This window comes from Dipteris shenzhenensis, chromosome 10, assembly GCF_047967505.1.
Source record: "Dipteris shenzhenensis isolate YYH24624 ecotype China chromosome 10, Dip_SZ_1.0, whole genome shotgun sequence".
Classification (NCBI taxonomy): domain Eukaryota; kingdom Viridiplantae; phylum Streptophyta; class Polypodiopsida; order Gleicheniales; family Dipteridaceae; genus Dipteris; species Dipteris shenzhenensis.
In genome coordinates this window covers 38,982,843-38,995,689 of record NC_141605.1, presented here as the reverse complement: position 1 = coordinate 38,995,689, position 12,847 = coordinate 38,982,843, and the positions used below count along the sequence as shown (strand labels likewise).

At 39.0% G+C, this 12,847-nt stretch overlaps 1 protein-coding gene across 4 annotated transcripts; it reads right to left on the bottom strand.

The window, feature by feature from the left end:
• Positions 1-1,638: 1,638 nt before the first annotated feature.
• Positions 1,639-3,806, bottom strand: LOC147897794 (uncharacterized). 4 transcript variants are annotated; one of them, XM_087380401.1, is made up of 4 exons: positions 3,689-3,806; positions 2,412-3,480; positions 2,214-2,323; positions 1,639-2,114 (listed from the first exon to the last, which is right to left on the bottom strand). In XM_087380401.1, exons 2-4 carry the CDS (start codon positions 3,355-3,357, stop codon positions 2,079-2,081), a joined length of 1,092 nt encoding a protein of 363 aa, XP_087236527.1. In that variant the 5' UTR covers positions 3,358-3,480; positions 3,689-3,806; the 3' UTR covers positions 1,639-2,078. The 4 variants fall into 4 exon arrangements, with proteins under 4 accessions (XP_087236527.1, XP_087236529.1, XP_087236528.1 ...); XM_087380403.1 differs by having other exon boundaries at positions 3,672-3,802; XM_087380402.1 differs by having other exon boundaries at positions 2,412-3,483; positions 3,689-3,785.
• Between the last annotated feature and the right edge of the window lie 9,041 nt (positions 3,807-12,847).

The following is a 12,847-nucleotide window of genomic DNA, read 5'->3' as shown; positions in this document are numbered from 1 at the left end:
AGAAATTGAATGATACAATCAATAAGATATTTTCATAGATCGTCAATGTCAATCAGGGTGCTTGACTTTTTGGCGCCATACACATTGCACACCTACAATACTTCCACACAGTCCACATTAAGTGCTCTCCTTCACGGCAGTATGTGGATAGTAATCCAGTGCTGCCACTGGAAATTAGAAGACCGGTCCTTCCCCAGCAATCATGATGCAATCACATGGATTTCATACTTGGAATACCATATTCCAGCAGTTCAAAAACGACAGCAGAAAACCTGAAATTACACAAAGAAAGGATGCAATTCACTGCGTATCCCTTAGACTTTGTTAACAAGGATTGGATCCTTCAAAAACTCTCAGAGCAGCAAGGTGAATTCAATCACTATGTTCATGAATCAAATTCGAAACCTGAGTAGGTGCCCCCTATGAGTTTTGTTGGGTATTTGAATTAGCACTAAGGTGGGAGGTGTGAATTAACATAAGCGTTTGTGGGCAAATTATTCTCAATTTCTGATTAACCAAAGTAGCTGCGCGGGTGATTCCAAAAGTTTTGGCTCAGTCCAGAAGGTTCTCCGAGCAGGTATATACAGAGGGGAGGGAGGGTCAAGCTCCTCGCCATTTGAATCTTTTTAAAAAAAAAAAAAAATTGCAGAAAGCATTCCTACGACGACATCTAGGAGTCAAGGCTACTACCCCTTACTCAGTGCTCCTATTGGAAACGGGCAAGAGGCCAATTGAGTTTCATGCACTGATCAGAGTGACACAGTATCTAGTGGATGTGCAACAAATGCCAACAAACAGATTACCACACAGAGCATGGACAGCAGTATGAAGCTTCAAAAAAACCATAACAGCAAGATCATCTGTACAAGATGGGGGACAGACATAAGGAAATGGTTCAGTAGATGGAAAGTGGAATCATACTTGACTATGCCACCTAAAAGGTTAATCTACAAGAATTCCAGTTGTCCTTACTATGCACCCTACAGGCTCAATGGTTGATAGTAGAAAAGAAGACAAAGTTAGAATACTACCACCCCAGATATACACATATCAGGGACGACTACCAGCAGCTACTGGTAGACACTCAGCTCTCATCAGTTCTCACCATTGCCCCTCCGGCAACATTGGGATCTTTTGTCACCCGTCTTTTTTCATACCGTCAAGAACTTGAAAATTCTTGACCCCTCCACATCGGAGGAGATTTTGTACTGATGATTAGGTCCCATGGGTCATTTTTGCCCCCCCCGAGGACAATAATAAATTTTACTTCTACTTCTCTCTCTCTCTCTCTCTCTCTCTCTTCTCTTCAGCCTCTCACCAAGCGTCATCTTCCACCTCTCATAATTAGGTGCAAGCCTAACCAAGCCTAAAAACAATGCAAACTAATTTAATGGAATGCTTCCCTCTCTCAGCTTCCTCCACCCAAACACACAGGGTTTTTGGCCATGGGAATTTTGTATGTAAAATTACATTCAATCTACAATTGCTTCCATGTGGAAATAGTGCTTTTGCAAGTTACGAATTTCGTTTAACAAAGGGGGAAGTGTTAGGCACTGGTACCAAAATGGGGACCATAGCAGCTCCAAGGACAACAAAAAATAACAATAACCATCATCTCTCTAAACACCAAAACTAATGTCTCTTAAAGACCTTGTTGCATACGAAAGATTGTGTTTTGTAAGATGTTGGCGGCCCAATATTTGTGTCATGCAACTGCCAACACTTCAGCAGGTATAACCCTTTTACTGACCTATAGGGAAGTTTCACAGGTTGTCACAAGCATACAAACGTCCAGATACATTGCGAAACTACAAAGCTTACTTGGACAGGGTTCTAGAGAAAAATCAAGTAAGAGTTTCGTTGCCAAACAATATATGGAGCTGTGGCTAATCAAAAGGCTCTGACAAACAGCTTTAGAACTAATATAAATTGTGCGTTGTACTCTGTCACAGAACACATTCCGACTAACAAGGATTGCAACTCAGCATCCATTTGGATGCTTGGAAATCACCCATCAAGTAGGAGCTTCATGCCGCTGGTGTTCATGAAATGAATGTACAATAATCACAAATATCCTTTCATATACCGATTGCGCTACGAAAACCAACCATCATCTGAATCACAATAGATGCAAATTCATGAGTTAATTTCTGGTTGAATGAAGTGTTCAGCTTCGACAGAGATCAGAACATAAGTTGAGATTTATTGTGTACCTTGCGACATATTGGGCAACGACTGCTCCTTTCCATCCACTCAAGGATGCAAGCAAGATGGAAATGATGCCCACAACTCGTGGTCTTTTTAGGATTTTCTAGATCATATCCTGAGAACATAACATAAATCATTATTAGCACAATGATGAACTCCAAGTAGGCATACAAAGCAGTATCACAAATATGTCGAGAAAATACCTTCAAGACATGTCGGACAAACGTCATGTTCATCATTAAGCGAGGATGTGGAAGATGGACCAAGATTGTGTGAAGAACTCTGGAGAGGACGTGAAGGTCCCATTAAAGAATGTCTAACAAAGCTCAGGACCCTTTCAGCTGCCTCCAAATCCGTATTATTGACATTAGGAGCAGACCCATTCTGCATGACGGAGCGAGCGGAAGCAGCTGCTTCATTCCTCTCTTGCGAGGAATTCTGCAAATTGAGGTAAGGCAACTCGTGAGAGAGATTTGCACAGTGAGGGTGCAAATTGTATCGACAGAGAGCACAATGGTATAGCCAGCTCTTCCCTTGTTCTCTACATGCATTGCAAGTGTATGAGCTCCTTCCATTCGGTGGCTGAAGTAGAAGAGTCAGACAGTGTTCTACGTGCACCCGGTGCTTCACTTTACGTGGGAGTGTGGCACAAGACATGTGAAGGTCGTAATTACAACTGGAACAGCGATATACTTGAGAAAGAGCCTGCCGTCCGCAGCCATCGCATCGACAAGGACCAGACAGTTCAGAGGCCTTGAAAAGAGTCAGGGGATGAGGGTGACTATGGTGCAAGAGGAATCTAGGAGCTCTGACACAAAGAGGGTGAAGGTCATAGTCACAGAGATCGCAACGAAAAACCCATGAATGTATATCACCTCCACATCCATCGCAAGTGTGACTATTGCTGGCAGACTTAAGATAAAGGGGGTGCTCGAAGTGGGTAAAATGGGTTTGATGTTTTTCGATTGCAGCACAGGAGATGTGAAGATCAAAGTCACAATTGGCACAATGATAGACAGGTCCGCTACCCTTTTCGAGGCAAAGGTTGCAGATGAAATACCCACTCGAATACGGGATCTCTTCTAGGAGAGTCAGCGTGTGCGCCATGTTTGTTCTTCTCCTGGTGACAGTATTTGCACAAGCTGTCATTCTTTCTCTTGAAAATCAATACGAACTTCCCAATCTAATCCAAATCTCCCGTCCAGCAACAATTCACACGCATCTTCTTTCTCCTTTGCCTTACTTTGTCAGCTGTGATAACATCGTCCTATGCTGCTATGACCAGGCAACAATCACACTATCAGCTTCCTTGCGCAAAGCCTACCGGCTATCTTTCTTTACAAGAATTAGTTTCTTTTACTGTTCGCGGGGACAAACAAGGTCTTTGGAAGGTACGCGCAGAAACGCTAGAAAAATCTGTGGGGGTAAATACAAAGCGGTGAGAAGGTGGGGGGAAGGGGTACCAAGAAGGAAGAAGTACCTGGGAGACTGTCGGCCATAGCCAAGGTCCATGATTCTATCTTCAAAGTTGAGCTGTAGCAAGATGAAGGTTGTGAAGTGGGCAAGATGAAGATGGGCATTTTTGAAGCTGAAGATGATCCGCCCTCCTACTACTCGGTTTTTCAAAATTTTATGTCTTTTTTTTTTTTTTTAAACTAGTGAAGAAATGAATGACTTTTGTCATTCATTAGGCCTATTTGTCAAGGAATTTGGGGGAAAGAGAGAGAAAGAGAGAGAGACACACAGAGAGAGAAAGAGAGAGAGACACACACAGAGATAGAGAGAGAGGGGTTCGCAAGGGAAGCTTATGAAAGAGCGCGAGAGAGGGTTTGGCGGAGGAATTTTGGGGCAAGAGAGTGCGTAGAGAAAAAGAAGAGTATAGAGAAAAAGATGCTTAACGTGAATAGCCTGCGTAGGAGAGAGGGGTTGGCAGAGAAATTTGGGGGTAAGAGAGAGTGCGCAGAGAAAACAAAGAGAGTGTAGAGAAAAAGGTGCTTAACGTGAATAGTGCGAATTCCCTTTTAAATAAACATCATCACTAAGGCCTACCCAGAGGGTAGGCCAAAAAAACAAAAAAATAATCTACCCAAAAAAAAGTAGACATGACTCAAGCAGGTTCACACCACCTGCTCGATCATCTCCCAAAATCATTTGGCTGCCGCATCACCCGTTCATACTAGAATGGCTACCACCCTAGCGTAAATGCAAGGATGAATTCGTTATTGGAGGATGGTCTAAACTCCACACCCACGAACAATGTTGATTCGTGAATGGCGTTGAAGTTTAGCTTGGGTCTACTAGCAGATCCTTGGGCTGAGGGAGGTGTCGGATGATCCTCCATACCTCCAAACAACTTTTCCCACATATCAAAGTGTGGTAACTAAGACAAGCAAAGTTTGGTCCTTGGCACACAACGGCCGCTAAGGCAATTGGCTACTCTTGTTGGATTTCCTCGATAGGCCCTTTGTTGCTTGTCTCAGCATAGGCCACGAGTGGATGTATGGCAATGTGTGTGTGAGTGGGGAGTGGTGGGGGGGGGGGGGGGGTAGTAGACATGACTCACATGGAACAATGCATCCCCCCATGAGATGGGATCCCTAACCAATCCCCCAATGCATTCATGCATCAGGTGAAGTACATTCCCCACCTTTGTGGAGAATCTATGGCAAGGCTCGTTTTTACACTACACATATCCTTCCACTAGGTTGCAATTGCATTGTAGGCTTCATGTTTCTTGTTTTAAAAAGCATAATTATATCTTTTTATGTGCATCTTTCCATTAACAACCTTAATGGATAAATGGATCTTTGAACCTCAAACCTTGATGTCTACACACTTGAGTGTTTTTAAAATTAAAATAATAATAATAACACTAACTGAGCAGTATTAACAGAAAAGGGTTCACACTTGAGTGATAAATAGACTTGGGACGAGATGCAATGAGCATCTAATTTTGCGAAACAATATCACAGACAACAAATTTTACAATTAGGCATGCTTAAAGTACATGATACAACCATCCGACTTTATAAATTACTTTGATACCTAGATGGACATTCTTGACTATGATAGTTAAATCTCTCTCTCTCTCTCTCTCTCTCTCTCTCTCTCAACATCATCATCCCCATTTCTTCTCTCTTGGTGTAAGAAAGCCTTGAATGTCATAGTAGAGGGGATACATGTGCACATATGCAAAGCACCTTGTTTTGGAGGGAAAGTCAAACACATTCAATAGTAGAAGGGTAGCATGACCCATACATATGCACATCTAGAAAGCATGACCCCTACATATTGCACATATGCAATACTAGAAGGGTAGCATGACCTATACACATGCAAAGCACCTTGTTTTGAAGGGAAAGTCGAATGAGAAAAACAAATGATTTACTACTTACCCATCTCTCAAAGGCTCCACAAAGTAATTAATGGATTGAGGACCATTGGATACTTTAACAAGCAATAGAAACATGGCCTTCTATGGGTTTATACTCTTATTTTCTTATAGTATATAGAAACAAATGACATTTTTAAGGTCTTAATCAATGCACTTTCAACTCAACATGGTGTCCATTTAAAGACATCTCTCATAGGGCCTTTGCTAAATGGCCCGATTGAGTGCTCCCCTACCATCATGACATGGGTCCTTTTCAACAAACCCTATGGAGTACACCCTTCGCATCCTGATTAGCAATTGCCTTAGGAAGATGAGAGTCCTAACCCTCATATAAGTTACATCAAAATTTGTTCTTGGAACCAAAAGTGCAGGAATGATCAAAGAACACCAAACCCCACACAGTCTACCAACCCAAATATGATAGGGATTCTTGTTTGCATAGGTCCTTTGCTGAAGGGCCTCATTGAGTGCTCCCTTAGTGTGTCCTTGTTGCACATCCTTAGCATCATGATTGTTGACAACCTTGGGGAGATGAGAGTTCTAGCCCTCACATGAATTACATCAAAGCACATTCTTAGAATATCATGAGTGGGAATTATCACAAGCATGCCAAACCCCACACAATCTCTAAACCAAATATCATACGGATGCTTGTTTGCATAAGCTTAAACAAAGCAAGGGATTCTATAGAAAATATCTCACACAGTGTGTCCCATCTCAAGCACAAAGATAGTGGGGTGGATGCACATGCACTTTTGGCCATGAAGAGAGGGGTGCTTTCTCCAACATATAGACCAACTCCCTAGAATCTAAACTACAAAAAATATGTCATTCTCAATCACTTTGTTACGAATGTACCAGCTATTTATTTGATAGCCCTAAAGCACTTCAAATTTGTTTTTGCTCGACCATTATGTTATGAAGGTACTATTGCTTATTTATTTCTTTGATAATCAGATTGTATACTTTTCTTTCAAGTTTCATGGCATATATCTATTTAGCACAATAAGGCTACTCCAAAGCCATAATTAGCATGATTCGCATCTTCTTTTTTATAAATTTTCTTATTGTAGGCTAGCATTGAAACGTTTAGTATGTGTTAAATAACCCTCTACTTATTCTAGGTGCTTTAATTCTATATAAATGTATGTTGTGAATGTGCATTGTTGCCCTTGATTTGTTTCAACAATCATGGTAATGCCTCATGTGTATAATATGCTAGATTTTGTGCATTGGGACCCAGCTAGATTGCATGTCAAGGCAATTTCAATTCAAAAGAGAAGAGACAAAATGCATATCAACACCACAATGTATTTTTTATCATTCATGTTTCCTTCCACAAACAAAAAAGGGGATGCAAGTACAAGCACCAAACACACTACAATGTTTTTTATAAAAATAATATGGAAATCTCCTTAAGGTGCAAAATGGTAAGAATCTTTCCAAAAGTAATATCCTCTTATGATTGGAACGATGTATGATACACGTATAGTGGGTTCCTTTTCAAAGAAGCACAATCACTTGCCTTGCCTTGTACATATATTCAACAAACATTAAAGAACTCATAAAAGATGACGAAATACCAACCGTCTTAGATGAAGAGTGAGTTAATGTTGTAAGCTAGAAGATCCAAAGTAGGACTTGAAAAATAAACATTTATATCCAACAAGTTTTTAAGTTGTTTTAAGACTACTGTAAACACTACTACAACTATTGCCATAGAATCTAATAACTTACATTACATGCCTAAATCCATTTGAAGGAAGAATATATACAATAAAAGATACTCAAAATTCTGAATAATATAGGCACACATGAGGGTACCTATAGATAGATTTGAATCACAAACCATTATCCCTCACATGGCACCTTTATAATTAACACTTATTTCATTAATTTTGGACTCATATGTCTACATTTGGACTAATCCTAAAAATACTTCCCAAATGGAAATTTTACTTTATGAAAATGTCATTTAAGAATCAAAGTTAACTTTCAGGCACTAGCAATTCCACATAATAAATTTCACAATATTTCTCTACAATGTTGCACTAATAATGCAAAACCTACTATTAAATCCTAATTTTGTATTTCTTGTTTTTAAGAATCGTATTCGTGTTTTAAAAAGCTTTTGAGTTATTATTTTAAATTCATGAAAAACTACTTACAAAATAAAGAATTTTTAATTTAATTTAATTCATGCAAATGCACTTAAAATTGAATGCAGAAAACTATAACACTCTTGAACATTCAAAAAATTAAAAGGTTTATATAGATAAGAGATATGGAAGACTCTTTTGTACTCTAAAAAATAGCAATAGCTATGCTTGCAATTTTACATTATCATATGTTTACAAGAAATATTGCTCTGGATGAGTCTTTATACAAAAGATTCTGTCATGGCCTTTTCAATAATTTAATCCTGCCTTTACAATGATTTAAGTACAAATGGGCAATCTTAACATTTTCTTGTTTGAATGTCTGATTCGTTGTCACTTGTTGCTTGGGTGCCATCTTCACTCACTATCATCTGACCACCTTCACCTTCAGTCTTTATTGATGCTTGAATGGTGTTATCATGGGTATTCTTAATTTGTGCTATCTCCTTGTACTTCCTCCTTAGTGAGCATCCTTAAGAACTCTGAAATGTGTGAAATGATTGGTTGTAGTATTTTTATTTTTTCTTCTATATCATACCCCATGTGCTTTGTTTTCTTCATCCTTGATTTCCAGGATACTATGACTATCTTTGTGGAAAGCTTTGAAACTGCTTCATGATTTGGGACCCATTTCTTTTTTAGACAACTAGTATACAATGTATTGTTATCTTGGTTCTCCTTTCTACCCCACGGCTCATACCATACTGTTGTAAATGTTGTAGCTCTCCCTTGATCATCCATGCTCACGTCCACTACTTTTACAACCCATAACTTCACGTTCTCATGTTCATCGTCTGATGGTCGAACTGAAACAAAACAATGGACATGTATGACTATTCATGGCATAAACTCTATCTTCTTTGGTTCACAATATGGATGGGAGCAATGATTCAAACTCATTTTCAAAGAGACCACAAGCTAGACGCAAGTCATTACCAACATTTGGCCAAGTAAAGGCCGTTCTGTCTGAACATCATCTTCTCGCATTTTCTCAAGGTCTTTATCAATTGGTAGGTCTTCCTAATTACAACAGCAGTACGTTCCTTCCATGAGGACTTCCCATCAGGAAATCTCTTCAGCATTTCCTCTTTGTATGTAATAAAAGCTTTTAAGCCTTCTATTTCACCTTTGGATATCTCACTAAATTCTTTTATAGGAGCCCATGTTAGATGCATTTATTTGCTCGGAATTAAAGTTAAGAGATTGTAAGGTTCTTGAGGTTTCCATGTCGTATCATGAGAATACTGTTTCCAGTGCATCATTGGTTATTCATTCTTTAAGAAAAAGCGAAAGTAGTGTGGAACGCTATGACCTATCATGGCATTACCACCTTTTTGTATGAAAGGTGGAATAAAGCTCTTCCAATCATACATCTTTTTGACCATGGAGCATATTGTACCTTCCTTGTAGCCACCAACTTGCCTCCCACATTTTCTTATCAAGTCATCCATTGTCTCCATGTCCTTGTGTTTTAGTTGTCTTGAGACCTGTGCTAAATACATGATTGATATCCTCATGTGTGTGCCCAACCAACAAAAATCCAACTTCAATCTCATTGAAGATTCGAGCTCGATTTGAGGAGCAATTAGCATTGAGCATAATGCAAAGAAGTGTACATTCTTATTCTCTCATTTGCAATTTTCTGACTGTATTCTCAAATTTGTTAGTAGGCTACCTTTTTTTGCATGTACACTGTGAATTGCCTTCACAATGGATGTTACAACTTGATTGCTATCATGTAGATGCAACGAATCGATCCATATGTCCACAAAAAACTTATATCCATGCACTAACACTCCACATAAATGTGTCTTCAAAAAGTACTTTCCTTGTAGCTTAGGTGGAGTGTTAACGAATTGAGGTAATGTTGTTGTATTCTGATCCATACCATCTACAATAATACACATGTACTCATTTGGATGAGAAATAACTTGCTCCTTCCAAAATACATATTTTACTCTAGAATGCCAAACAAGTCCATGATGAAATTCTCTTTTTATTTTGTATGCTTCTCTTTGTTGTGGGGATGTTGCACTCTCAAGTACTCACTTTAGATCATCACAGTCACTACACTTTTGACATTTTTTCTCTCTTTGGGATTTTAACATGTCCAGCACTCTTCTTCTAGAGAGTATACAAATTGTGAGCATGCCCTCTTTGCCTCTGTGTTTCTCCAAGAGAATTAAATACTTATTTTTTTGTCAAACCTATCAAAAGATGCATTTCAGATAGATGGGGTTGAGGTAAAGCATTTTCAGGATTGTAGTCTTTCAAAATTGTTGTTGCTACTGAGGCCGTTGAGGCTCTTGTTTTGGACCTTCCTATGTTTCCATGAATGGTAAATTTTACTCCATACTTTGCTTTATTAGCCAAATCTTAGTATGTGCCATGTGATAATCCTATAGTAATGCGATATGCATTATTGCAAATGCTTTTTCCATTTATAAGAGGCTTTATATGTTGTTTGGAACTTTGCTTTTTTGTGTCATTGACAAGAAAGCAAAGAGAGCCTCGTGAGTAGGTATCCATTTCTTTTGCTACCTCTCCTTTGCCACACCTATTCTCTACACACCTTGATGTCATGTAAGTTAATGGAACGCATACATCTGCACTTGCAACATGTAGATCGCATTGCTTTTAACATAACATCTTCATTCATTACTCTTATTCTCTTTGATTGATTTTCTACATTTGTTAAGACTCGCTTTATTTTCATGCATATGTATGTCTGTTTTCATTTCTTCTATACATCCTTATTTGAATTTATACACTTCTCCCCATCAAATTTATTTGTCACTTTGTTTTCATGGGATATTGCATCCTTGATCTTATCACACTCAAAGTCAAATACCAAATAGTCCTTTGTTGATTTCATTCTTTTCTTTGAAGCAATTGTAGGACCATTCAAATCAATATCCATATCGTCCATGATATGTGTTGGATAAGTCTTATCTCTATCCCATGCAATAAATGATTTGTTGAAAACATTATAAGGCATAGCATCTCCAAGTATTTTCATATCTCCACACTTATGCTTTAGCTCAACGTGTGCACTAAGAATATTTGATACAATAACTGCCACCTTATCTTTGCCAAGTCTTTTAAAGTGACAAAGAGAATTTGGATCAGTATCATGGATTGTAGCAAATGCAACTACTTCTATTTTGCCACATAAAATCACCTCCATCCTTGGAACAAAATCTATAGCCACCTCCTTTGTGACAGTCCTTTGCAAGCAAGCTGCCAGCAGCAACAATTACATAAATATTAGTCTCATAAAAAATTTAATTATTAATTATAAAATTTTTTTAGTACTTTATGGTGGATAAAGGGTTTAGGGTTTAGGCATTGATGGTCAAAATAAGATGAAACTTGGTAGGACTCTAAGACATCATGGTATAAGATTTTGACCCAGTGTTATTGCATCTCAGTAAACTGACATGGGTGCCTTTAATTTGGTGGATGGTGATTATATAAAAGACCTAGGATGGCTTTAGTGGATGGTGGATGCACTTTGGTGGGCTCCAAATGGATAATTTTGACTTTGGGGAGGCTAGGTTAAGAAGTAGTAGGCACCTTTTAATGTGAACCCTTGATCTAGATCAAGATCAATGGCTAAGATGGAGGCACATAATGGAGGGCTAGGATGGAGGATGATAATTGAGGGTGGAGATCAATCTCCTTAAATGGAGGTCTAGGATGATTGCAATAGGTGTCCTATCATACAAAAAGTCTCTATTTGTATTAATTAGTTGTTAGGGGGAGGGCTTCAAGTAAAGAAAATATTTAGGGATAAAGGGGGGATGGAGGGCTTCAATTAAATAAGAAGGGGGCGAGTGGTATATAATGGCAAGATATTTATTAGGGATAAAGGAGGGAGGGAAGAGGGCTTCAATAAAATAAAGGGGGAGGGGGAAATGGTATAAATATTTAGGGATAAAGGGGGGAGGGAGGGCTTCAATTAAATAAAGAAGGGAAGGGGGGAATGGTATATGATTGTAAAATATTTAGGGATAAATGAGGGATGGGAGAGGGGAGCAGTATAAATATTTAGGGATAAAGGAGGAAGGGGAGAGGGCTTCAATTAAATAAAGGGGGGAGGGGGGAGTGGTATACATAGTTAGGGTTAAAGGGGGGAAGGGTGGGCCTTCAAGTAAGTAAAATATTTAGGAATTAAAAGGGGGGGGGGAGGGGTTTGAATTAAATAAAAGGGGGAGGGGGAGGAGTATTAAACATGTGAGGTGGAGATCAATAGATACCTTTCCCTTGATCCAGATCCAAATCAAGATCAATGGCTAATATGGAAGCACATAATGGAGGGCTAGGATGGAGGATCATAATGGATGGTGGAGATCAACCTTCATAGATGGAGGGGTAGAATTGAGGCACATAATGGAGGGCTAGGATTGAGGTGCCTACTACATTCATCTCATCAATGTATGGCCTAGATTGAAGCACCTTCTACACCTATCTCCTTGTTGAGATATGGTGCCATGAGCACATATTAGAGGCTAAGGTATGGTATAGGAAAGAATTAAAGTAGCCACCCTAGGATGTGGACTACATGATGTGGAGATGTGGATCAAGGATATCCACAAGTGGCATAAATATTATGTCTAGACTCTATTGCATTTGGAGTAGTGTAGCATATTGTTTTAGGCTAGATAACCCTTTCTTTGCCACACTATGACGACGATAAATATTTTTGTTAGGGTAAGGTCAAATCCATGGCTCTGTATCTCTTAATGGACTAAGAGTTGGTATGATTATCATTAATATTATACCAAAGCACTGTATCAAATCTTGTACCATAAATAGGTCTATACATGGCTCTTTGCTTTAAAGAACCTCGTCGCTCAAAATAGAACAAGGGGAGACTGTTGAGACATTCATCACAAGGATCAAGAATCTATGTGATCAAATGGCTACCATGGGCATTACAAAGCCTAGCAAAGAGCTAGCTAGCTCAGAGGTGCATTTTGATTCTCCCATAGAAATTTGACGGTATGGTAACTGCACTTAACACTCAAGTTCAAACTGCTGCACTTAATTTTGAAGAATTTTGTGCATTGCTACTTGAGGAGGA

Excerpts from the sequence above, each read along its gene's own strand:
- LOC147897794 (XM_087380401.1), bottom strand. The coding sequence starts at position 3,357 with ATGACAGCTTGTGCAAATACTGTCACCAGGAGAAGAACAAACATGGCG. Across the intron at positions 2,324-2,411 it reads TTGTCCGACATGTCTTGAAG|GATATGATCTAGAAAATCCT; the intron begins GTATTTTCTCGA and ends TTATGTTCTCAG. Across the intron at positions 2,115-2,213 it reads GTTGCCCAATATGTCGCAAG|ATGATGGTTGGTTTTCGTAG; the intron begins GTACACAATAAA and ends ATTGTGATTCAG.